The following is a 27188-nucleotide window of genomic DNA, read 5'->3' as shown; positions in this document are numbered from 1 at the left end:
TTAGGTTCATTATTCTTTGAGTGCATTCCTATTGTTTACATTAAAACGAAAGTACGTTTCCCGCGGGCAACCATTCGACTATTCGGTAAGTTCCTCGCAAATAGCGTGTGTATTTTAGATTGATCATTGTATTTTTATGTTCATAATTTGATGATTTAATAATACAAGTCGGTTATTAAGATGCACAATATGTATTTCATAATATAGCCACAGTATTATACAATTACTGTTTGAAACGGTAGGGTTGTGTTTACATGAAATAGAAGGGTGATGTCTTTAGATAGCGGATCACGTGGTATATATATCAGTATATAAAGCGCTGCTATTATGGTGAGTCTGGTTGGTGGTCACCATACCGGACAGGTGGGTTTCCTCCGGGTACTCCGGTTTCCCCCCACAGCACAAGACCACGCCTAAATTAAAAAAAAATCAGTAAAAACAATAAATAGCTGGAAATTGCAGCTATTATTCAAAATTCGTCCCAACTTTCGTGAGTCTAAAATCTGATTAGGAAGGAGTGCTGGGACACACTCCGGGTCCTCACCTAATGCAGCCTCTGGCGCGGAGGGACCTCATAAACATGGAAATACACACACACACACGGGGAGCGAGCAGTCTCGGTCAGCAGCTGGAGCGTGCTCGTCGCGACCGAGGCCAGGAGCCGCCTGCAGAAGATTGATTCTCGCGGTTTGATCTTCTGCTGACGGCTCAGCAAATCCAGCTGAGTCCGTCACCCTCGAGGCGGACGTCTTCTTCACTGCTGAGACTGCTGTCCTCTCCAGGATGCAGCGGATCTGACCAATCCGCTGTTTGTCGTCGAGAGCTCGCCTGCCCGTACCGGTCCAGAGGTCCCGTCTGTAGAGGGACGGGTACGGCGGGACAGCAGGACCACCAGTGGAAGGACATACGGGACGGACTCGGGGTTCCTTCGTTGTGGGAGGGAACCCATGAACATCGAGGGTGTGGCTTTAAAGAGGGACCCCGGGGCGGCGGTACCTAGTGCGCTCAACGCGCTGGGGAAACCGTCTCGGGGATGAAGACGACAGCCGGTGACAGCGAGAGGGGCCATAAAGGCAGAGCGGTGCTTGCACTCCCTTGGCGGAGGCGTCCAGACAAGAATTTATCTGGAGATTGTCTCCCCTGAAACATCACAGGGGCAGGTCGATACCAAATGTAGTCGTGAAGACGCGGGAACGACCTGTAAATAAACTACAACAACACACGGGAGCTTGCAGTCTGCGTTCGATCGTCGAACAGAACACAACGTGTAATAAGCTATAGTAATTAGAGACCAAATACCATTGGAAGTATCTGTGACTTTGGATGCCTATTGAGTAGGGGTGACCCAAGCAACTTTGCGCATAACATACCATAGCTTGCTGGGTAAGCTTGAGACTCATACTAGTCCGGACAAAGGTCTCCTTTGGTATTATAAGCCAGTGCACGTTTCTGGTCTCTCAGTTCAGCCTGAGCAAGGGACATCTCTGTGACTTTGGATACTTTCGAGTGAAGGGTGACCCTGGCAACTTTGCGCTCAACATACCATAGCTTGCTGGGTAGCCTATAGACTCGTATATAAGTCCGGGTCAAAGGTTTCCATTCCAGTTAGTGCACGTGTCTGGTCTCGTAGGTCAGCCTGAGTCTGTCAAGCTACTTATTGTCGCTTGTACTACACTGACCGATTGTCTTCCTTGCGTAACACAGAGGGAGACACTGCACACTCGTTGCTATATGTGTAAGACACCCGACCCGAGGTGACCCAAGTCACCTAAGACACCCGAGGTGACCCAAGTCATTTCAAGACACCCAAGGTGACTCAAGTCATCCCAAGTTGACCCTAGTCATCCCAAGTTGACCCAAGTCAACCCAAGACACCCCAAGTCGACCCAAGTCAACCCAAGACACCCCAAGTCAACTCTAGACGACCCAAGTCTACCCGAGCCAACCCAAGTTGACCCAAGTCAACCCAAGTCGACCCAAGCCAACCCAAGACACCTAAGTCAACCCAAGTTGACCCAAGTCAACCCAAGTCACACATGGCATATGAAACCGGCTTGTAAAGTAATTAAACGTTCATCATACCAATGGTACAACAATAACAAATCATTTACAGTGTGAATATTCATTGATTCCAGTCTTAAATGAGGCAGTTGATTATCTAAGGAAAGCCCTAGGAAAAGCTGTGTGTTGAAACATACCACTGGTGTTTGGAGCCACCGTATATACCCCGAAGAAACGACGAACACGTTACACTTATATCTGCCCCCCACCCATCAAATTGGGCACATGTCCGGTAGGTAGTTATATTATCAGTTATTTAGCTTCAATACAATATTTTACTTCCTGCGTGTGGCAACTTCTGACCCCAGTCAAGATTAAATAACACATACATGTATTCGAGGGCCTCTATATGATGTTGCATATAAATTATAACACTATGTCATAATGACTTCTTTATTAACATTAAACTTTATTTCATGACATAGCATTAACATAATTTGTATTTGGCATAAAATAGCACAAAGCATTCTTAAAGCATTCGGAAAGTCTATAACAATTCATAAAATTGGTATTAAAAGGAGGTGGTAGAATCTGATAAGAGTTAAAGGGGCCTTTTCACGTTTGTGTAAATTGACAAAATTGAAAAAAGTTGTTTCATATTCGCAAATTTTCGTTTTAGTTATGATATTTGTGAGGAAACCATAATACTGAACATTTACCATGCTCTAAAATAGACTTTATATGCATCTTTTAACGATTTAAAAACCTGAAAATTATAAAGCGTTGCAACGCGAAACGATTGAACAATTTGGAGAGTTCTGTTGTTGTCGTTATATTATGTGAAACTTCTAGGATCGCTTATATGAAGTATAAAATACTTAGGTAGTTGTATACGGAAGAATGGCCGAGTGGTCTAATGCGCAGACGTTTTACTCCAGGACTCCAGGGGCCGGTGGTTCGAGTCCTGTTGAGGGTTACTTTTTTGCTTTTTTTAAATTGTATTTTTGATTTTTTACTGGAGCTTTTTTGATCCAATGTTTACATTAATCAATATAAAGCATTTAATGATAAACTTCAAAACATGCCAAAATCTGTGAAAAGGCCCCTTTAATATTTGAGATGTAGATATACAACTATTTCATATCTTAGATACATTAGTACAAACTATTTTACGAATATGTATCTCGTTAAATTGCCTGCTTGTGTTGTAGTATTCTCATAGCTTCTCACTGAGATTCACACGATATCGATTCCACTAAACTGTTTGCTTTTCGTTTTGACTGATCCATTGTTAATGTTTAGAAGAAAATCTGATTCAGTAGCGTCATGAATGCCACGGCATATTTTCACAAGATGGCTGCTGCTCAAAAAGAGCCCTCGCAGAAATGCTTTTCTTTGCTCGCTTTTTGGGTGGAGATACTTTATACAATGGTGAACGAAATGGTGACTTAATGGGCGTTAACACAGGTGTAATTTGTTGCAGACAAACTCCAGTGTGACATGTAGTTGACGAAATACATTTTGGTGTAACTAATCGTAATGTTTGCGATGTTTTCAAGCGCTTTCTCTTCAAGCGATGAAGTGATAGACTTGACTTTTGGCGTATTCTGAAATAACAAAACAGCTATATATAACATATATATATATATATATATATATATATATATATATATATATATATATATATATATATATATATATATATATATATATATATATATATATATATATATATACACTATATATATATATATATATATATATATATTATATATATTTATATATTTATATATATATATATATATATATATATATATATATATACTATATATATATATATATATATATATATATATATATATATACACATATATATCGATTGCCACATACATGTAATTCAGACTAACAATTTACATTTAATATTAAATACTACATATATTATTGAATTTGACAAAATCACCGCAAGCTCAGAGCTGCCACTGTTTCGAGCCGAGCATTATATTTTTAATAAGTTTTCACATGCGCCAAGTATGTAAAAAAAAATGTCACATGCGCCAAGTATGTAAATAGAAATGTTAAGTTCAGTTTAGTTTAACTGTAAACTACATTTGGTCTTTTTAAATATAAATATGCGAAAAGCCAAGAATCTTTCGTCCAAATGACATACCTCCTATTACATTATTTTCATGCTTTTAAATATATAAATAACAACTTTTTTCGAGCGTGATTTGTATTTAATTGAATTAATTTAATTTAATAAAATTAAACACTATGTAAACATGTATAAAATAACACAGGATTTTGTGTTTTCTGATCATAGAACGCAACGTCATTTGGACGAAAAATCGCTTGGCTGATCACAGATGTTATTACAATTTTATTATGATAAACATCGCATTAAAAGTAAAAACAGAAGCAGTTCAGATGATGTACTCAAAACCGTTCAGACGATGTACTCAAACAAAAAACGTTCAGACAATGTACTATTTTCCGAATCCCTCGCAACAGATCCAAAAAAGCTTAAACAACGTGGAAAACCTTGTACGAAATGTTCTAATCATGATAGAAAGCAAAAACTGTTGTATTTATGTGTTTGTTTGTCATCTTGAATAGCAAACGCGTCAAAATAAAGTATGTTCAGACGATGTACAATTTTCATTGTTTATTGTGTCTGAATGTTTGAGAAAACTACAGAAATCTAAGAAAAACGACAATTACCAGAGTACATAACGAGATTCAGCGGGTACTATGCGCATAGTTATCATTAATTTAGATATTATAAAATATGAGAATACCTTGATTTTCGTCATTAAGCGAGAGCTTTTTCCGCCATTTTGTGCGTACGATGTACTTTTGTGATCACGTGATTCCCCGCAGTGACCGTGTCGACATTTGAAGATATATTTGTTCGGTCACATGCTTGTCTTCACTTCTGGTCGAGATATGTCATGCCGTCGTAATGTATACGCTGAGTATGCAAATAAGGCTTCATATTTAGTGCCATCTACATGTTAGGATTCGTACCAACACGCTTCAAAATTAATTATGTAAATATGTTACAAGAAGGGTCTTGGCAAAATAGTGCGTGATCGGATGATTGAAAAATCCAGTGAAAAAATATGAGATTTAAAGTTGAAAGATATAACAAAATACAATTTTAAGTTACTACTTAGGTCAAATTTTTTTAAGGACAAAACAAAACGTTTTGTGATGATTTGTGTTGCAGTTAAAAAATGTTAAGTGCAAAAAATACAACCGCGACACAATTCGACACAACCGCCTAATCGTCCTATTTAGTCGATTAATTTTACCCCATTTATTAATACTTCTTTGCCCCAAATGGCCTGGAACACTCGTGTTATTTTACTATGCAGTTTCAACCCAAGTTGAACGTGGCCACCTATTTCTCTTGGTTTCTATATGAAATATAGACACGCATAATGTTGAAGCCACGTGACTTGATGATACCATCCTTCAAGTCCACGAATTTCAACTCGTTTTTCAAAGACGGTGAAATATTCTCCGATGTAAATTAAATTTGCCTTTCATTAATACGTCGTTTGCAGTTTCTTATTAGTTGTGATTACTCAAGTAATGAAAGATAGGATGCGCAGAGATTTGTTTCACTTTTAACTTCGACGGTCTCAATGATATATTGGTATTGTTCTTTCGTATTCAGCAATATGACCGTCATATCCAAATAAAAGCACATTTTATTCAATATTGACGTCCCTTGCATAGTTTACGGACGACAATACATCTCTGTTGGTTTCGATAATGGTGATGCTAATAAAAAGAAAGCATTATATGCCATTACTGTTACAATAAATTTGCTCTTTACGCAGGCAGAAACATTTATCTGGTTCAAATTCCGCCATGTCACAGCATTTCAAACTATTCACGTATCAAACTGCAAAATAATTGCATCTGTCTTTACATCGTATGACTAATTACATTTCAGAATCGTACTACATTGCCCCCTTTGAAAAATGTGGTAAATATTACCGCAGGGTAATAGGGTCAACGTAATTTTAAACTTACCCGTACTCCCCATCCACATTTAAAAAAACAACATTTCCTGTGATTAAAACCATGTGGGAAGTAGAGTTGTGTCACTAATTTATGGAGGCGCGTTCTGTACAAACTTGTTTTAATACATGTGCATGTGCGTGAAGTGTTGTCAAAGATTAGCCTGTGCAGTCCGCAATTTACGCACATTCATGAATATCCCGTTTTCTCATGAGCGCCTGCGGCTCGTACGCAGCATCAAAGACAAGTATCGCCAGATATAACATGCGGTAAAGAATCGCCAGAGATTACATGCGGTAAAGTATCGCCAGAGATTACATGCGGTAAAGTATCGCCAGAGATTACATACGGTAAAGAATCGCCAGAGATTACATGCGGTAAAGTATCGCCAAAGATTACATGCGGTAAAGAATCGCCAGAGATTACATGCGGTAAAGTATCGCCAGAGATTACATGCGGTAAATTATCGCCAGAGATTACATGCGGTTAAGTACCGCCAGAGATAACATGCGGTAAAGTATCGCCAGAGATTACACGAGGTAAAGAATCGCCAGAGATTACATGCGGTAAAGTATCGCCAGAGATTACATGCGGTAAATTATCGCCAGAGATTACATGCGGTAAAGTATCGCCAGAGAATACATGCGGTAAAGTATCGCAAGAGATTACATGCGGTAAAGTATCGTCAGATATTACATTCGGTAAAGTATCGCCAGAGATTACATGCGGTAAAGTATCGCCAGAGATTACATGCGGTAAAGAATCACCAGATTTTAATGCGGTAAAGTATCGCAAGAGATTACATGCGGTAAATTATCGCCAGAGATTACATGCGGTAAAGTATCACCAGAGATTACATGCGGTAAAGAATCGCCAGAGATTACATGCGGTAAAGTATCGTCAGAGATATGCGGTACATTATCGCCAGAGATTACATGCGGTAAAGTGTCGCCAGAGATTACATACGGTGTATAGTATCGCCAGAGATTACATGCGGTAAAGTATCGCCAGAGATTACATGCGGTAAAGTATCGCCAGAGATTACATGCGGTAAAGTATCGCCAGAGATTACATGCGGTAAAGTATCGCCAGAGATTACATGCGGTAAAGTATCGTCAGAGATATGCGGTAAATTATCGCCAGAGATTACATGCGGTAAATTATCGCTAGAGATTACATGCGGTAAATTATCGCCAGAGATTACATGCGGTAAAGTATCGCCAGAGATTACATGCGGTAAAGAATCGCCAGAGATTACATGCGGTAAATTATCGCTACAGATTACATGCGGTAAAGTATCGCCACAGATTACATGCGGTACGCCCACTATCATGCAAACACTCGCCAGAGATTACTTGCGGTACGCCCACTATCATGTAAACACTCGCCAGAGAGTAAATGCGGTACGCCCACTATCATGTAAACACTCGCCAGAGAGAAAATGCGGTACGCCCACTATCATGTAAACACTCGCCAGAGATTACATGCGGTACGCCCACTATCATGTAAACACTCGCCAGAGAGTAAATGCGATACCCCCACTATCATGCAAACACTCGCCAGAGAGTAAATGCGATACGCCCACTATAATGCAAACACTCGCCAGAGATTACATGCGGTACGCCCACTATCATGCAAACACTCGCCAGAGATTACATGCGATACCCCCACTATCATGCAAACACTGAAGGTAAAAGGGACCTTTTCATAGAATTTGACATGTATTGAAGTTTGTCATTAAATGGTATATGTTGATAAATGTAAACATTTTACATAAAAAGCTCCAGTAAAAAACAAGAAAAATTAAAGAAAGAAAAAAACTAATCCTAAACTGGGCTCGAACCGCTGACCACTGGAGTAAAAGTCTTACGCTTAGATTACTCGGCCATCTGGGCTCATTCAATCAATTATGTCTTTTATACATTATATAAGCAATCCTGGTAGTGTCACAAAATATAATGACAAAACAGAACTCTCCAAATTATTCAATCGTTTCGCGTTGCAACGCTTTATAATGTTCAGGTTTTTAAATCGTCAAACGATGCATATAATGGATATTTTAGAGCATGGTAAATGTTCAGTATTACTGTTTCCTCACAAGTATCATAACTACAACGAATATTTGGAACATTTTTTTAATAATTTTGTCAATTACGTGAAAAGGTCCCTTTAAAGGGGCCTTTTCACAGATTTGGACATGTGTTGAAGTTTATCATTAAATGATTTATATTGATAAATGTAAACATATGATCTAAAAGCTCCAGTAAAAAAAACAAGAATACATTAAAAAACGAAAAAATTAACCCTCAACTGGGCTCGAACCACTGACACCTAGAGCCCAGGAGTAAAAGTAAGACCACTCGGTCATCCGTGCTCATACAATGAGAATACAGTAGTATTTTATACTTTATATAAGCAATCATCGTAGTGTCACAAAATATAACGACAACAACAGAACTCTCCAAATTATTCAATCGTCTCGCGTTGCAACGCATTATTATTTTCAGGATTTTAAATCGTTAAAAGATGCATATAATGAATATTTTAGAGCATGTTAATTGTTCAGTATAATTGCTGTTTCCTCACAAACATCATAACTACAACGAAAATTTGCGAATTTGGAACAGATTTTAAATTTGTCAATTTACCAAAACGTTTAATATCGACTTATTGTTCTTGCCTGTTTGATATGCTTGGCATTTTTTTAGGTCGCTTTACAAATAATTAGTTTGTCCGTTAACAGTAGGTTTTTTATAATATAAATTTATAAAACACATTCAATCAGAAGAACAGTACGAGTTATTCATATGAGTAAAACAAATAACAACACTCATTACCATGACGGTTAAACCAAATCAGTACAAAACGTTTATATGCATCTACAAAGTACCATGACTTTTTTCATTGAGTAACTATTAAGTTAAGCAATAAACGTTATCAGCGGATATCATGTTTAATATACTTAAACTGTTATGTTTCATATATCAAAGCGAGTGTTTTCTTTTTATTAAGTATCTAAAAGGACGTTGCGTGTTTATTATTGACAGTTTTACGTAAGATTTAACACATAAATCAGATATGATCAACCTTAGCACAATGTTTATTTTTTTAAATAAATACGTTGGATAATTTTTCTTTGTATAAATACCGGGCAGGCGGCCGGACGGAAAGCCGAAGTCTTTTAACTATCAACGCTTGAATTTTTGTTATATTTACCGATGATCAAAAACTCGAAACAATAAAAACAATATTTATTTTTTAATTGTACGTACACACCTCCCCTTTATGATGCAGACACGGCGACGTGGATATAATGAAAGCATACTTATCTACGTTAGTAAATAATTGAGAAGAGTGATTGAATTCTGCAGACAAAGCTGATGGGATTTAATGCAATATATATTTTCGAGTGATTTAATGAAGGTGACAGTGATTTGAAATAGTCTAATTGAATATAGTAAGATGCGATGCGCGCTGTTAAATCATGCGACGGGGCATATGAATTCCTACTGTGTTTTGCTCGACGGGGCACAAGATTACCTACCGTGCTTTAATCAAAGTCGGTGACGAACAGGAAAGATGACACGATAGCGCAAAGATGCGCTGAAATATGTTCCGCAAACTAATAAATGTCGCTGTAAAAGTTTTATTACCAATTTCCTAAATGGAAAGATTAAAAATGAAATTGCTTTCTTACCACTGAAATCGCAATATCATCAGATTAACTGTTGAAACCATAGCTGATGTTAATAACTAATACACCGCCTTTGTATGGTCGCCTGGTAATTTAACACCCGTCACGCACGGAATAGCTGAAATAATAATTGCACATGTGAAAAAAAAGAAACATTCTTCATAATATTATGACTGTCACTGAACACTGGCAGTTAGATATGGATTTTGTTTTGTTTCTTTGGTTTTATGACGCCAGGAAAGTGGAAAAGTCCATAGAAATTAAAAACGCGTATACCTGTAAACGGCTGCGTTTCTGACTAATATTTGTCATTTAATATGAAAACTGGCGCATTGCAAAACACAATCATGCGTTGATGGTCCTTTTGTAAGTTACACAGGAGTACTTCTGGAAACATTTCAATCGGTACATGAGCGGCGTCGTGCGAAAACGTTACTTGGCGCATATCCCATTTATGCCTAGCGTCTAGAAAAAAGGCCCTGGTAAACAGCGTAGACCCAGATGTGACGCCGCATGATGTAGCGTCTCATCTGGGTCTGCGCTGTTTGCTTAAAGGACTTTCTTTTAGAAATATTCTAAATATAGAAATACTAATTCCTAATTTTGGAAATAAATTGATCCAATTTAGAAGGATGGGAGAGTCCACTCGGCATAAATGGGATATACGAAAAGTGCAGTCGAAGATAGGAGGCGCGTCCTGCGGAAATTGGCTTTATGGCATATCCGAAAAGTGTAGCCCCATAAATGCATTTCCATGTATCCCCCTGCATCGGTATACTCTGATGACGAGTCATGATGTCTCTAATCTGACCACGGAACATTGTCTGACTTCATAACGGACAGGGTAGATCCTGGCGCGGCTCTGTGTGCATCTTAGCATCGCATTTTAAGTTCAATACATTATTGCGGGAATTCCCCGATAGCTGTATCGTATTTTACGAAACAATTGTTGGGAAATTAAATTTTCCGAATATTGGCCTCATGTCTTGCAGACAAACGCACGTATTTCAGTCGAAGAAATGCATTATTATGAATATGACTTTCGGTTTTGTTTTGTTTGTGTGTGTGTGTGTTTTTATTTATGATTATTTTTTTATAGGGGGGGGGCGTAACGTATTATCTTTTAAATTGATAGTTGTATGCATACGAAATAGCTATTTGTTGTGCGCGCGATAGTTACTTCGTGTCCCCAAATATTTAACTGTTGTGCCGCCGTGCATTTACATGTCTGTGAAATTATCTAAAACTCCTGACACTAACGCGGCTAAGACTATACATGTTCAATTTCGGTTGCAATACTTTTCTGGATGCACGTACATATATGAACAATTTCTGTTCAACAAGTTTTGAACCGATTTGGAATCATCTGGGGAGCAATTAACATTGAATAAGTCGCCAATCGCAAACGGACACGCATGCTAATTGGCTGATTTTGTCATAACGTTCTAGCGGGTAGGCAAGGTTCTAGCGCTTAGGCAACGTTCTAGCGCGTCGACAACGTTTTTAGCGCGTAGGCAACGTTTTAGCGCGTAGGCAACGATATATCGCGTATCAAAGTTCTAGCGCGTAGGCAACGTTCTAGCGCGTACGCAACGTTCTAGCGCGTCGGCAACGTTCTAGCGCATAGGCAATGTTCTAGCGCATAGGCAACGTTCTAGCGTTCACGCAACGTTCTAGCGCGTAGGCAATGTTCTAGCGCGTACGCAACGTTCTAGCGCATCGGCAACGTTCTAGCGCATAAGCAACGTTCTAGCGCGTAGGCAACGTTCTAGCGCGTACGCAACGTTCTAGCGCGTCGGCAACGTTCTAGCGCGTCGGCAATGTTCTAGCGCGTCGGCAACGTTCTAGCGCATATGTAATGGTCTAGCGCGTAGGCAACGTTCTAGCGCGTACGCAACGTTCTAGCGCGTACGCAACGTTCTATCGCGTAGGCAACGTTCTAGCGCGTACGCAATGCTCTAGCGCGTAGACAACGTTTTAGCGCGTAGGCAACGTTCTAGCGCGTAGGCAACGTTCTAGCGCGTAGGCGGATTTGAAGTGCAAGGACACAACAACACAAACTTGCTTTGGCGCGTTTGCATTATATCAGGTAAATGTGTTTAACTATATTATACCATTATTTTAATTTCTTGAATGTCAATAATTATATTGCGTTATGAATACCGATTAATAATTAATTGATATATGTACTTGCAAGTGTGTAACTTTGTGACAATATACATTCTTTGACTTGAAAAATGATTTACAAACCATTCCATTTCTGTTTCTATAAACTATATATTCGACACAACAACAAATTACCCGCGGACCACTTTGCCACAGTTACAGCAGTCATGCTAGGTTAAATTCACGAGTATATTACTTTAAACATCTTGCGCATGTACACTTTATAGTGATGACACATATAAGTTTCAATTTAAGAACTGACAGATGTGAAAAAAAATTCTCCCAAACTTTACAACAATTAATGATTCTGTCATAACAATTGCCCTGTTCAATGGCATATAACTCGAACGTTAGAATCACTGGGTATTAAAACAGTGTCTTGCAATAAACTTTACGGTGCTGATAAGTCTCTAGTTTCAATTCAATCGCTGGAGAAATGTAGAAGTTCGTTCAAAAAACTTATAACATTTAATGCGGACTGATCGACTGACTTACATATTGACAAAACCACCTAGCAACCGAACAACATAGTAACACCAGCATATCAAGTAACAACTTTTTTGCGGCGTTATTTAAATAAAAACACAGTGTTAAACAGTTTAACCCATTCTTAAATACGCATATTAAAGAAATATTAATTTACAATTCATGTTGAATGCGCAGTTCTAAGTCACTGTCAGGCTACATTTAACAACTACATTTACAATTCGTGTTGAATGCGCAGTTCTCAGTCACTGTCAGGCGACATTTAACAACTACATTTACAATTCATGTTGAATGCGCAGTTCTCAGTCACTGTCAGGCTACATTTAACAACTACATTTACAATTCATGTTGAATGCGCAGTTCTCAGTCACTGTCAGGCTACAGTTAACAACTACATTTACAATTCATGTTGAATGCGCAGTTCTCAGTCACTGTCAGGCTACATTTAACAACTATCAGCTTATCTGAAAAGCACTTTTTTCCCTAGTGCATCTTCACAATCACTGCACTTTTTTCCTAGTGCATCTTCACAATCACTGCACTTTTTTCCTACTGCATCTTCACAATCACTGCACTTTTTTCCCTAGTGCATCTTCACAATCACTGCACTTTTTTCCTAGTGCATCTTCACAATCACTGCACTTTTTTCCCTAGTGCATCTTCAAAATCACTGCACCTTTTCCATTGTGCATCTTCACAATCACTGCACTTTTTCCCTAGTGCATCTTCACAATCACTGCACTTTTTCCCTAGTGCATCTTCACAATCACTGCACTTTTTTCCCTAGTGCATCTTCACAATCACTGCACTTTTTTCCCTAGTGCATCTTCACAATCACTGCACTTTTTCCCCGTGTGCATCTTCACAATCACAGCACTTTTTTCCCTAGTGCATCTTCACAATCACAGCACTTTTTCCCTAGTGCATCTTCACAATCACTGCACTTTTTCCCTAGTGCATCTTCACAATCACTGCACTTTTTTCCCTGTAGTGCATCTTCACAATCACTGCACAATGGTAGTATTTTTTTATCTGCATACGGCTGTTTGTCTTGACCCAACTAACATGTTGATGGAATCACTTAACACAGTCATTAAAAGGAAATTATTTCTTCTGACCGCATCATTTACATCATGATATTTCTAACTCATTAACTACAACCAGTGTCAACTTGAGATTGCCACAGTGGCGACGAGGAATATGCCTGACGCCGATGTAATCTTTTGAAGAAAGTTGGTAAAAAACACATTAACTTCGTAACGGGATGTGAAATAAGCTTTTTAATTATAATAAACGTGCCAAGTGAGATGCTGTCAATCAGTGGTTGGTATTCGCGATTCTCACCTACGGGCACCGGGTTCATTCTCCGCTCCAGGCGCATCTTAGTTTGGTTGGTGGTCACCATACCGGGCAGATGGGGTTCCTAAGGGAATACCGGGCAGGTAGGGTTCCCTAAAGGAACTACGACCGACCCCACTGCACAAGATAACAACTTAAGATATCTTAAGATAACATCAACATCAAATATCCTACAGTTACAACTAAATAGCTGGACATTGCAATAACATCAACATCAAATATCCTACAGTTACAACTAAATAGCTGGACATTGCAATAACATCAACATCAAATATCCTATAGTTACAACTAAATAGCTGGACATTGCAATAATAATATAAAAAAATCGTCCTAACTTTCGTGAGTTTTGTAAGTAAATTTGCTTAAGAAAGCTGCGACACACTCCGAGTACTCGGGAACTCACCACAGACGCGAAATACCTTATAGCATTCGGAACACACTAACACATACAGGTGTAACGTGAGAATTGCATTCGGGATCTGAAACTAAGCTACAGAATGGAGTAAGCGAAACGGTCGCTGTGTCCAATGTTTGAATTTTCTAGTTTGCGTTTATCTTTTTTTATGATTTAAAAAATAAAATTTACCATTTCTGGGCTGCGGTTTTAAAACGGGCATTCGCGGATAAGAATCTCAAAATAAATGTTCTCCAGCCTTATATCTATACGTATGCCTCTTAGGCAGTTTTATAAAATAAATTATTCGCAACCAAAAAACAATCCTTACAACAACAACTACAGCACATCTTATCTCTGAAATAATTTAGCCGTAATGACAGTAGTAATTGATACAAGAGAGTTCAAGCATTAAGAAAGATGACATATAATTTGATACATGGTGCATAGACAGGAAGGTCTGTGTTCCGATAGCCAGGGTCATGAACGCGCGTCACATGTGACACCGAGAAACAGCGGTGCCAGCTTTTTAATTGCGGTATCACACACCATGATAGATGGCGGGTACGACAGTAAACAATTTCGCATGTCAAACACACGGTAACCGTATCCTTATGTAATTACAGGTTCACTTGCACCGGCAAGATGGTTGAAGTATCAGTTGCAAGGTTTGATGAAAAAGTTAAACCCAACGTCTGACGACACTAATACTGCTGGACCAACATGAGTCGTGATTACACGGTCCGGAACCTTTCGAGACATTCGCTTGCTTGACATGGAATCTACCCATTCCGTATCTAGCCTCTCTCAACATGTAAGGAAGTGTCCTATAGCTCTAAGTTGGCCTGCCTGCATCATATATTGAAACATGGTATGGGAGGTGTGTGTCCTCATAACTGTTCAGTGCATATTACCGAACAAACGCCGTGACCTGCTAGTGTATGCGTTCACGTATGTAAATAAGCATGTTCCGTCGTGATTAACGCATATTTAGGTCATTAAATTTTCACTTGTTACAGTGATATGACAATGACTAACCAGTTGCAATGTCATCATAAGAAACTGAACATGGGTATTTTTTAACGTAATGTCATATTGTATAAATAAGTTTACACACCTGTTGTTTGATAAACATTAACTAGTATAAGAGTATCAAGTGACGTCTGTGTTTTATTTAAAATGAGACATGATCCATATGTTTCTGTCATGAACTTTATTTATACAGACGTTTGTGATATAGCATGTCAGTATTATATATATGATATTGCATGTCATTCCTAGTTTTATATATGCTTCACACTTTTTAACTGGATTCATAAATAAGCGTCAGCAATGCCCTATGCCATCATAACCTTAAATACAAAATGTTCAATTCCATTACGACCGTTGATTACCAATGTCTTATTACATTACGACCGTTGATAACACAATGTCCAATGCCACGGTGTAGATGCATATCGGTGGTCTCTTTGTCAAAATGCTGCCTCTCTGTTCATTCTTGGTTGCCTCTCTGGTATATACATGAAAAATGGATGATTGTTATTCACAAAACAGATAGGAAAATATAAAATTAAAACCCGTAAACACATTTGTGCATAAAAGGAGATGGTCCACGAGTTGAAGCTACAGGTTCACAGTATTCCGCAGGTCCAAACACTTATCACAAACTCTATCGAAGATGGAATGATGGCGAGGGTGGTCACTTTTCTGGCACGGGAAGCCTAGTCGTCGATTGACATTTTTATTTTTCTAAGTAAAATTAGTTTAACATTTGTTAAAAGTATTGATGTATAGTAAAAAATTAAAATGTCAGAATATTGAATGTAAATATCAAAGGCAAAAGGGGACTTTTAACGTAATTATTTGGACTAACGCTATTGGCTACATATTTGAAGTATATTAATGTACATGTATAAATTCGTCAGTAATGAAGATCGCGTTGATGAATTGCAGAAATAATGAACACACATTGACAACGTGATTACAGTACTTAATGCAATAAGCAAAGATTTGGTTAACTGCCATGAGTTCATGGATTTTCTCGTGCAAGTCAAGTAACTTGTCGCCGGCTGGGCTCAGGTTATGAAAAATGCCCATTATATATTTGGTCCTTTTAAAACGTCTTTTTACAACTGGATGAACCAGTCAATAAGTATCATGACTTCCCTGTCCAGGACGTATTGTTTCCTGGTTCACTGAGCCCTGGTATCAAAATTTATTCATTTCATAGCAATTTTTATCTTTAAATTTTCGCCAATAGCCAAAACACAAAATTGTGTGCAGATATATTTAAAAAATGAAATATTTACAGCTAAAATTGCACACATACAAGATTCAATTTTGTAAAAGTCTAGCCTATAATAAGTCATATCCACTCGAGAAGGGAAGTATGGTAAATCAATCGGTTTAGTTCGACGACTAGGCATCCCGTGCCAGAAAAGTGAGCCGATCGAGAGGCTTTCCGTGCCACAACGAAAGCGAAAGTAGGCATTTTTTAAGTAAAATTGACGAACATTACTATATAGCGTATATTGAACGTAAAGTTTTGATCATAGAGATGATAATTCAATGACATTAGATATTTGACATATTACGGAAAAGCTATGTTAAAGTGTCATGTAGGCACGATTGTTCCACCACCCTCGTCATCATTCCATCTTCGATAGAGTTCATGGTAAGTGGTTGGACCTGCGGAATACTGTGGACCTCCTCTTTTTATGCACACATGTGTTCACGGGGTTTAATTTTAGATTTTCTTATCTCTTTTGTGAATTACGATAATCCATCGTTCATGTTTATAACAGAGAGGCAGCCGAGAATGAACAGAGAGGCAGCATTTTGACAGAGAGGCCACCGATATGCATCTTCACCGTGAATGCCATTACGACCGGTCATAACCAATGTCCTATGACATTGTGCGTAATTCGCACTTAAACACGACATAAGTGCTTAGGAATTAATGTCGAAGGACCAGTGTGTTTCAAACGCAACATCAGACGGCATAACATGTTATGTTCTTTAATCATGCATTAATATTGTGTGTTTCATACTTTTACGCAATTTTGCTTAATTGATGTGATTAATACAAAATGCTAAATGGCACATGTCAGGGGCTGAAACAAAATTGTTGGATGTTAGGAGCGAACAGGCAACCATTTCCAACCGCTAAAACATATAACACATAAACACGTTATATCATTAAAGGGACTTGTTCACACATTTTGGCATATTTTGCAATGTATCATTATGTATTTACAAATGTAAACATAGCAACTAAATTCTGCGGCACAACACAAGAAAAAGTTCTAGACACAAACAAGTCATCCAAATCATGGCAAACCGTTGACCCTCTAGACACAAACAAGTCATCCAAATCATGGCGAACCGTTGACCCTTTGTAGTAATAGTATAGCGCTTAAACCAATAGGCCATCCTGGTACTAAGTACTAAGTGTTTTACTATTTTTTTCATTAATCCAGGTAGCGTCACAAAATGTAACGATTACAACAGAATTCCCCAATTATTCAATCGTTTCGCGTTTGAATCGCTCTGTAATTTTCAGATCCATAAATGGCCTAACGATGCTTATAATGGATATTTTTCAGCATGGAAAATGTTCAGTATTATTGTTTCCTCGCAAATAACGTAAGTTCAACGAAAATTTGCAACAGTTTTTTGTTGCAATTTCGTCACTTTACCAAACCGTGAATAGGTCCATTTAAATTGGCAGAAATGGCGCGGTAACGTATTTTTTAATTCGGAACGGTTTCTAGACCAACGAAAATAAGCAATCAGCGAAGTTTTCAATCAAATAAGTAAGCATTAGGTATAAGGGTTCGAGGCGTACGTCGTTCCCGCTCCCTAATACTTCTGCCTATACAAGTATAAAATACGCGTCATCACCTTATTCGTGTCATCACCTAATTCGTGTGTTTTAACGAAATATTTTACGACCTACGAACTATAAATTCAATGCAACACGACAAACGAGTTCCGCACGCAATATCACACAACCAAGATGTTAAATGTGCTATGATTCTCGCGTGTAATGCATGACCATTATGCATAATACGCTCTGTACCATGACCTTCATTTTATATGTCACATGACATACGATTAAAATACGCAGTGTCAGATGCCAAAGTGGTTTAATGTGACATGGCCCGCGATAAAAGGCGAAATGTCACACGACCCACCAGTCAAAATAGCGATCCATATGACAGATACAGCACAGGGCCATCCGGTCGTTTCTAGTCGTCCATAAACATGCGTCGAACTTGGCGATAAATGGCGATACTGGATGGCAAGCGCCCACAATGCGACATCACCTGAACATGCTCCGCCTATGGGACCGCCTCGTCGAAATGCCAGATGACAGAATTACGAAGAAAGTATTTTTGTGGGATAACGCACACAGCCATGAATGGTGTTCGGACGTGAAACGTGTTTTTGAACAATTAAATTTTCTTCACCTGTACAGTATTAAATCCATGAGCAACCTGTCGCTGGACAATTTGCTGTGCCATGCTAAAGAGACATTTACACGTATATATGCTGACCAATTGCAACAAGATCTCGTTTCCCAACCCAAGCTCAGGACTAACCGACAAATTAAACACGAACTTGGTTGTGAAAATTATGTGTCTATGCAACTACCAAAGCATTTGAGATCTTACATTGCTCAAATAAGAACAGGTACCTTACCGCTGCGGATTGAAACCGGTTGGTTTAGAAACTTAAAGATCGAAGAAAGACTCTGCCTTCTGTGTAAAGAACCCAATAAGGTCGAGACAGAATACCATTTCTTATTTGAATGTCCTTTCTACCTTTTTTTAAGATTATCATTTTATAACTGTATATCAAATATTAAACCAAACATAACTACCATCCCGTATAGCGAGAGGCTAGCATGTATGCTGACTGATAAACGACTTATTTATAAATCTGCATTATTCATTCAAGATTGCTATGTGAAACGATCGGAAGCATTATATGTATCCGACATAAATTAAAACAAACCATTATGTAAATTATATAACCTATGTAAAGAATATTAGTTACTTCTATATGAACTTGCAATACTAATATTTTAAGTACATCTGTTTATAATGAACAGAAGTTATTGATATAAACTATCCATGTTTATACAATTTAACTCTTTTTATTATCGTGATCTTTCCTGCACTATTTTGATGTGATTACATGACTTCACCGATAACATGTCAACTCAGTGACTCGTAAGCCATTTATATGGCTGGGTAGTACAATGTTTGTACATATATATATATACATATATATATATATCAATATATATGGTATTAATGCTGTAAATACCAATGATATTTATGTACTATGCGTCACTTTAATAAAATATACAACTACTATGACACATGTGTTTATTGAGACTTGGCCCACAGTTTTATTAACAATATTCACGAGTAAAATACACAATGTCACACGACCAACTCTATTTCACATGTCCTATGCATTAAATCTGACATGAACCACTAGTTGAACATGCAATTATGGTTGCCACAGGTTTTTAATTTTGAACGACCCTCAAAACTAATACACAATTACAGATCATGAGATGAGATGTACTGGTATGAAACCCAGGTTATTCTCGCGTGTATCGGTGCTATACACTCAGCACGTAAAAGAACCAAGGGATCTATTCGCAAAGAGCGAGGGTATCGCACCCGGATTCTTTGTATCTCAAAACTGTCTCTTCTGCTTGCTGTCTCTTCAGCAAAAAACGACCCCATTGGAAATAAGTGCTTGCACTTTCATGGGTTATCCTTGACTTCAATGTCAAAAAAGAAATACATAATACATAATACATCATCTAAACCCGCTAATTTATATTTATGACGTTTGGTAAAAACGTTATATACAACTCTAGATTGGTTACCTCCCCTTATCTATCGCATACTCTCTATATAGGGATCGGTACAGGCTAATTTTACCGGTCCAAATTTGGACCGGTTAACATATCGCGAGATTATTCGAGGTTTAGGGGAAGTAATCCGTGTACCATTTCCAAACCGGAAACAAAACATTTCCCGAACTTTTTGACAGCTGACAGGTAAGAATAAAAGATCGTTATTATTGCGTATGATGATCGTATGGTTTTAAAAAACTGCGAAATACGAAAACAGTTGCGTTAGTGTCGACATTTTATTAGACGTTCATACGAAGTTGTTTAATATACAACATGAAAAGTGACGTCGATAGTATACATGACGTCGCGTGCATGTTAGCGGATAAACGTTAACGTCATGAATTCCCGACAGTAATAAACAACGTTCCGATTGGTTTTCGCGTTATCCAATTAAAATCGCCGATACATTAGCCTGTACCTGTTGTATATTATAGTCAACGGAGTCAACGGTTATATTCAACGGGGGACCAGTTAAATACAACTCATGCGCCGTCACGTTACAAGAAGTGACTTTGGAAGATCCATATAACTGTTTACATTTACTTAAGCACCCTCACTTAATAATGGGTCATCCCCATCGTGAATAATGAGAACCTTTCTTTATCTCGTAAACGATAACATCTCACAATTAAAACTGAAATTTAAGCCCGCCTGCCAATGAAACTTAAAACCAAACGAATTTGTAACTGTCTCATTTGGTTGTATCAAATACAACGACGGACGGTGTCTATAGATGAATACGCCAGAAGTTTACCTTACCATCTCTAATCACATCGTCCCATTCCGACAAGCGGATCGTAAGCGTTAAAGCTCGGCTTCCTTAGAAAGGCAGCGTAATTACAATTGGGGTTAGACCCGTGCGCCTTAATTAAATTGTTTTACTAGTTCTGTTGGTATTGCCGGTGCAAAAGTATGGCCGACACTTAGGGTTGGCCTCAAGTCATTGCATGACCAGTATATATGCCTCGTAAATCTCATCAAGAAAAATCACTCGGTTTACTCTTTTAATACATTTTTAATTAATGAGTCACATAATGAGGCCCAGTGCTATTTGTTAAACGTATTTAATCCACTCCCAGCACCTCGAGACGTGTGTATTAATTAACTGGATATACTTCATGTCGAGAACTGATTTCAAGCAAAACATCCCGTTGATGTCACCACTTTCCCACGCTACGGCAAGCCGAAAGAGAGACTTAATAAATAATCACCTGTCGTTTATGAGACCATCTCCATAGGTATGTAAGATTAATGGGAATTTCGTTATACTTGAACGTCGCGTTTACCTGTGCAAGTGGGCGGAGTTTTCCCACGAAGACGTTTCGAAATTTGCCACGCGCCTCGCATGTCTATCAAAGTCGCACGCGCCCGTTTGGCGACAAATACCGATCTTATTTGATGTCGCACCACGTGGTCGCTCATGCGAGGCACGCTTCCGCCAATACGAGCGCGACAGTGTGTCACGCGCACCGTTAAAATTATTGCTGGGCTGGTCCACGTCAGGCGATGATGAAGTTTGTAATGCGAATATGATTAACACAGATGTTCATATGAAGAATCCACACAAGTTGAAACTTGTTGAAAATGCCTGATGACGAAAGTACACGTTCGGACCATTAAAAAATAAATATGATCTAAACAGGACATATTGAGTAGCCACAAACGGAGATAGGACATTCGTTGTTAAAATAACTTAAGTGAGGACTGTTACTTAGAAATTGGTCACGCTTCAGTGTCGACGCACATGAAAACGTTTCTTTATGTTACATTACTAATATGTTATATGTGAATAATGTTGTGTTTGAACCTGTAAACCTTTTTACTGCGATTGTGTGGACAGATTTCAAGGCGATTCCGTTATTGTGTTCGGGAAAACTCGCAGGGCAAAGATGCTGTCCGAAAAACCTCGAAGTTCGTTGTCCGATACGCGAAAGGTAATTCCGACGTGATGTTGCATCAGAGTTTGGAATATACGCGGAAATATTTCACAACAGCCAAAATATATTACCTAATGTGTGGTCAGGTGTGTTTTATAACAAATACATCATATCATCGTTTTTGCTAAAAGCTAAAAGTACATTATTATTTTTACAACATATCTACCTTTATGTCTTCGTTGTGTTGGTTGTACATCCCTCGATTTGCCAACGACATATTATTCGTTTAATAATATGTGTCGTGTTCTGAGAAAACTCGGCATTATGTATGTACGTAAATTGTCGTCCCAGATTGGTCTGTGCAATCCGCACAGGCTAATCAGCAACGACACTTCCCGACTAAATTTGATTATTGTTAAGAAGAGACTTCATTTAAACGAAAAATGTCATAAAGGCGGAAAGTGTCGTCCCTGATTAGCCTGTGCGGACTGTACAGGCTAATCTTGGACGACACTTTACGCACATGCATTAAGCCCAGTTTTCTCAGAACGCGACTTATATGTAAACACATGTACACACGAGGCAATGGTGATGTTACTTATGTTAAACACACATTTTTATTTTCGAAATCGAATGCAGTCTGAGGAACAAGTATGTTCTTAATATGGGTACTGTCCGATCGACATTAAAATACTGTTCAACTTTTTACGTCGAACGACACGATGCCGTCATTGTCGCAGGCTGAACCGGCATCCGAAGTCGTTAACCCATTTATGCCTAGGGGACTCTCCCATCCTTTTAAATTGGATCAATTTATTTCCAAAATTAGGGATGTCTTGTATATTTATTCCTATATTTAAAATATTTCTTACAGAAATTCCTTTGAGCAAACAGCGCAGACCCTGATCATGCGGCGTCTCATCTGGGTCTAGGTTGTTTGCCAAGGCCTTTTTTTCTAGACGCTAGGCATACACGGGTTAAGAGGGCAGCAAAACATGGTTTTAACAAAGGTTTTTAAAAAATAGCTGTATCAAGTAATTTTTTTTTTCTGACCCTCGTAAAATTTATATAACCTCAAACATGTTTTTTTGTACTTTTTTTTTAATTTCATAACAAACCGCCTATTATAGCAAAACAGCAAAATGTGCAAAACGGGCTTTTTTTTTTTGCAAATACCATTACTATACGGTTGTATTGTCATTTTTCGTCGTCGACATCGCGATTAGTTTTGTGCTCATACATTCCAAACTAAATGCCACAAAATTTACCCTTTTAATCTTATATTTAAAATAATATTTAAAATCTGCTCCATGCATTTTATATGTAGGACTGAATGTCTTCAGGTGACAAAGTCAACGATGGAAAAGAAGAGGCGCGCCCGCATAAACAACAGTCTCATAGAGCTAAAGGCTATATTGGCTGGCATGGTGACGCACAAGGTAGTCAAGGCATTTCTCTGGTTGCGAAATGTCCGGGCCTTTTTTTTTTGGGGGGGGGGGTGGTGGGGGTGGGGGGGGTGGGGGTGGTGGTTGGCTGGGTGGTTAGAGGGTGGGGTTGGGTGGTTGGCGGATTTACGGTATTTGGTGCCAACGTTTCAATCAATGAGATTTTTAGCATTGTTATCGGGAATATTTCTGATGTTGCCGTAGCTCCAGGGAATTTTCTCTCTTTTTTAGTTGGTTTGATGTAACTAATTTTACTGGTTTCCATTGCGCGTTTTTGATTATTTTCCTTTGTGTTAATTCGCCAATGGACATTTTGTCTTCTTATCATGACTTAACTGAATAAATATTTGGTTGTCTTACACGGATCCTACCATTGGTACCTTTTTCTTGCGACCATATGTTTCCACGAATATTTGAGCCAATCTGTGGAAAAGCGGGGTTTCATGCAAGTGTCGTCTCAGAGTAGCCTTTCAAGACCGCACAGGCTTATCAGGGACGACACTTTCCGCTCTTATATTTTTTCGTTTAAAGTACATCTCTTCTAATCGGAAGAATGCATTAGGCGGAAAGTGGCGTACTTGATCACAGGCTAATCTGGGACGATACTTAACGCACAGTTATTAAATCCCGTGTTCCCAAAGCGCGGCTGATTTATGCTCATTTCAAGGCCTTGATCTGCTTCTCCGTTGACGTCGTCGCTTTGATGCATATCAATCCGCACAGGCTTATCAGTGTCGACACTTTCCGCGTTTATGACATTTTTCGTTTAAATGAAGTTTCTTCTTAGCACAAATCCAATTTAGGCGGAAAGTGTCGTCCCTGATTATTCTGTGCAGACTGCACAGGCTAATCTGGGACGACACTTTACGCACATGCATTATGCCAAATTTTCTCAGAACGCGACTCAATTACATATACATGATTTGAAAATAATATTTTTCTGTTCAATAATGTAAGTTGCATTATCTTGCATTATCTTGATCTATTGTCACCGATTTCGTGTGACTTAAGCTAGCTCGTATGTTGAATATATTGATATTTTAAACTATATATGTGTGAATGTATCTTTGACAAGCTCTGTCGTGTGATCAAATGTAACACAACCATGATCGGAATGCGGACACCAGATTATTTCTGAATTAAATGAGAGTTTTCATTGTAGTATAATATAAAGTCGAGCCTTTTGTATAAACTCATACTAGTTTTATTGATATATTTGACATGTTCTTATTTTTCTATTGTATGTTTTGTGCGCATTTAAACTGTGTTGAAGAATACAAGTATCTGATGATTATAATATTGCAGGGTGAAAGATTCGAAAAGATGGAAAAGGCAGACATTTTAGAAATGACGGTCGATTGTGTGCGTCAACTTCAGAAACAGTCGCGTACCGGTACGACTTGTTGTGTGTTGAATATATAATACAATATATCATAGATAAACATGTTGACACGATCAAGTTAACACATTTATGCCTAGCGTCTAGAAAAAAGGCATAGGCAAACAGCGTAGACCCAGATGAGACGTTGCATTATGCGGCGTCTCATCAGGATCTGCGCTGTTTGCTTAAAGGAACTAGACATCCCTAATTTTGGAAATAAATTGATCCAATTTAAAAGGATTGGAGAGTCCAGTAGGCATAAATGGGTTAATCATGTACACAGCTATGTTCATCTTTCTTTACAGAAGACATACGTCTACAGTTAGACTGCTGCATTCAAGTTTTAAATCATTTTTTGTTCTGATCAGTGAAGAGAATATATCAAATGATTATTTGATATATTATCTTCACTGATCAGAAAAAATACACTTATTACTTAGACTTGTTATATAAACACCTTTTTTTATAAACACATGAATGCAAATAATTCTAGTGTCATAACTTTATTAAGTAATCGAAGTCAGACAAAGAAAAGATTTTTAAGAAAAGACGTTTTGTAAAGAATCATCTATCCGAATGTTGTACAAGAAACATTAAACACGTTTTTTCCCACTTAAAGGTGAGCGAATGTGCACGCCGTCAACAAGCGACAGTGACTACAAGAGCGGCATCGAGACGTGTGTAGGGGAGGTTATGCGTGTGCTCTCTTCCACTGAGGTTGACGGCGCGGGCCAAGAGATGAAGAGCAAGCTTCTCACTCACATCTCCAACAGGCTCGGCACGTCTCCTAATCATTCGGCGAACTTTCGTTCTTCTGGCACTGCGGCGATTTCCCCGCGCGTAAATGAATGCTCAGAGCGTCAACAGTTTACGACGAGTCCAAGCGCGCACGCCCAAACGGACAATACCGCCAATACAGACGGTGTAGAGGCAGAAAACATACACGAAGAAGACAATGCCGCTCCCGAGCTATTTTCCGTGTGGCGCCCTCCGCCTCTGTTGCCCGGTACAGTCCCGCGTCAGATCTCTCCGATACAGGAAGCGGGCAATAGCGACTTAGTGGCTGCACAGTCGGCCGCACCGAATGTTCCGGTAACTATATTAGTCCCGGCGAATATTTATACAACACAGAATGGCGGAACGTTTTTCATTCCCGTGGCCTTTAGCGGCGCCATTCCGTACCTTTCTCCACAAGCGTCGGCGCTAGACTCTTATTGTACCACAATTTCATCCGGTATAAACACTGTTGTTTCAATGCCTCAAGTGTTTGGAATTTCACCTTCGTATACTAGTAATAGTAATACATGTAGTGCAAGTATCACAACAAATATATCACCAGTGATTGTGTATCGAGATAATACTAATGCGGAGGACACGACCGAACACTTTGCTCAGCCAAATAGTTCTCAGACTCAGATGCCGCAAAAACGAACTGACGATTCAAAAACAATTTCAGTACCAACTGTTATCAGGAGAACCTCAACGGGACCAGCACAACTCACGTGTTCACCAGTGTATACGCCTGTGGCAAAACGATTGGAACCCCCGCAAGGATGTGCTATTTTGCCCAAACCGCCTGCTCTAAACACTTCATATTGTTCTCAGTCTTACAACCAGAGCTATGCGCGGTCTGCTTTCCTTCATATGAACCATGACCGAGGTGATGCGCCGGATGTTTCGCGTGCTCGTTTAAGCGAGAGATATGCCGACCCCGAGCAGCCTCGGCCCGAAGATCATTCCGTTTGGAGACCGTGGTAGGACATATCGGTCAGGTAAGGCCTGTGCGAAAATGACGAGAACATAACGGTCAGCTCCTGCCTGGACGGAAACGACCAAAATACAATGAACGTTGTATTGTTGAAGCGTTGTGTGATGATTGAACTGATCATAGTGGACCGTACTAAATCTTACGACCGGACTGAAGGTTGGTCCGGCCCTGACATTGGTGACCATTGTAAGAATACTATTCTCGTTCACATCTCTCTTGAAGGAACGACAAGGCAAACGTGAAATGTGCAAGATCTCCACAAGTTTGTGATATTTATATCGTTATGTAAAGTTGCAATATTGTTGTTACACAGACCTATGTATGTTAATAAAAGTTAAGATATTATGGTTATACGTGTGTTATATTTGAAAAAGATTTTATCAATATATTTCTTTTGTAGAAAAAGTATTGAGTTGAAGTTACAACTTCAAATATACTATAAAAATACAACTCATTATATGTTGTATTTAAAACGTACAAAAGAACAAAATATTGTAAAGTTTAGTGTTTCTACTCATAGCTGTTTAACGTATATTTTTAGTAAGGACAGTACACATGGGCAGGCGCTAGTTTTGATCGTCTATTCGTCTACAAATTACTGTGTAATTCGCTCGCTCTGCTGAAAACAAATTGAAATTTGCCTAAAA

General features: G+C 38.7%; 1 protein-coding gene across 4 annotated transcripts; it reads left to right on the top strand.

The window, feature by feature from the left end:
* The first annotated feature begins 39 nt into the window (after positions 1-39).
* On the top strand, positions 40-26886 carry LOC127832242 (hairy/enhancer-of-split related with YRPW motif protein 1-like). 4 transcript variants are annotated; one of them, XM_052357559.1, is made up of 5 exons: positions 40-85; positions 14756-14943; positions 23291-23386; positions 24698-24785; positions 25393-26886. In XM_052357559.1, exons 2-5 carry the CDS (start codon positions 14905-14907, stop codon positions 26529-26531), a joined length of 1362 nt encoding a protein of 453 aa, XP_052213519.1. In that variant the 5' UTR covers positions 40-85; positions 14756-14904; the 3' UTR covers positions 26532-26886. The 4 variants fall into 4 exon arrangements, with proteins under 4 accessions (XP_052213519.1, XP_052213518.1, XP_052213515.1 ...); XM_052357558.1 differs by lacking the exons at positions 40-85; positions 14756-14943 and adding an exon at positions 21541-22004; XM_052357555.1 differs by lacking the exons at positions 40-85; positions 14756-14943 and adding an exon at positions 21541-22004 and having other exon boundaries at positions 23275-23386.
* The last annotated feature ends 302 nt before the right edge of the window (positions 26887-27188 follow it).

The sequence above is a fragment of the Dreissena polymorpha genome, chromosome 5, assembly GCF_020536995.1.
Source record: "Dreissena polymorpha isolate Duluth1 chromosome 5, UMN_Dpol_1.0, whole genome shotgun sequence".
NCBI lineage: Eukaryota > Metazoa > Mollusca > Bivalvia > Myida > Dreissenidae > Dreissena > Dreissena polymorpha.
Note: the sequence above shows the minus strand (reverse complement) of the source record. Positions and strands in the feature narration are given on the sequence as shown.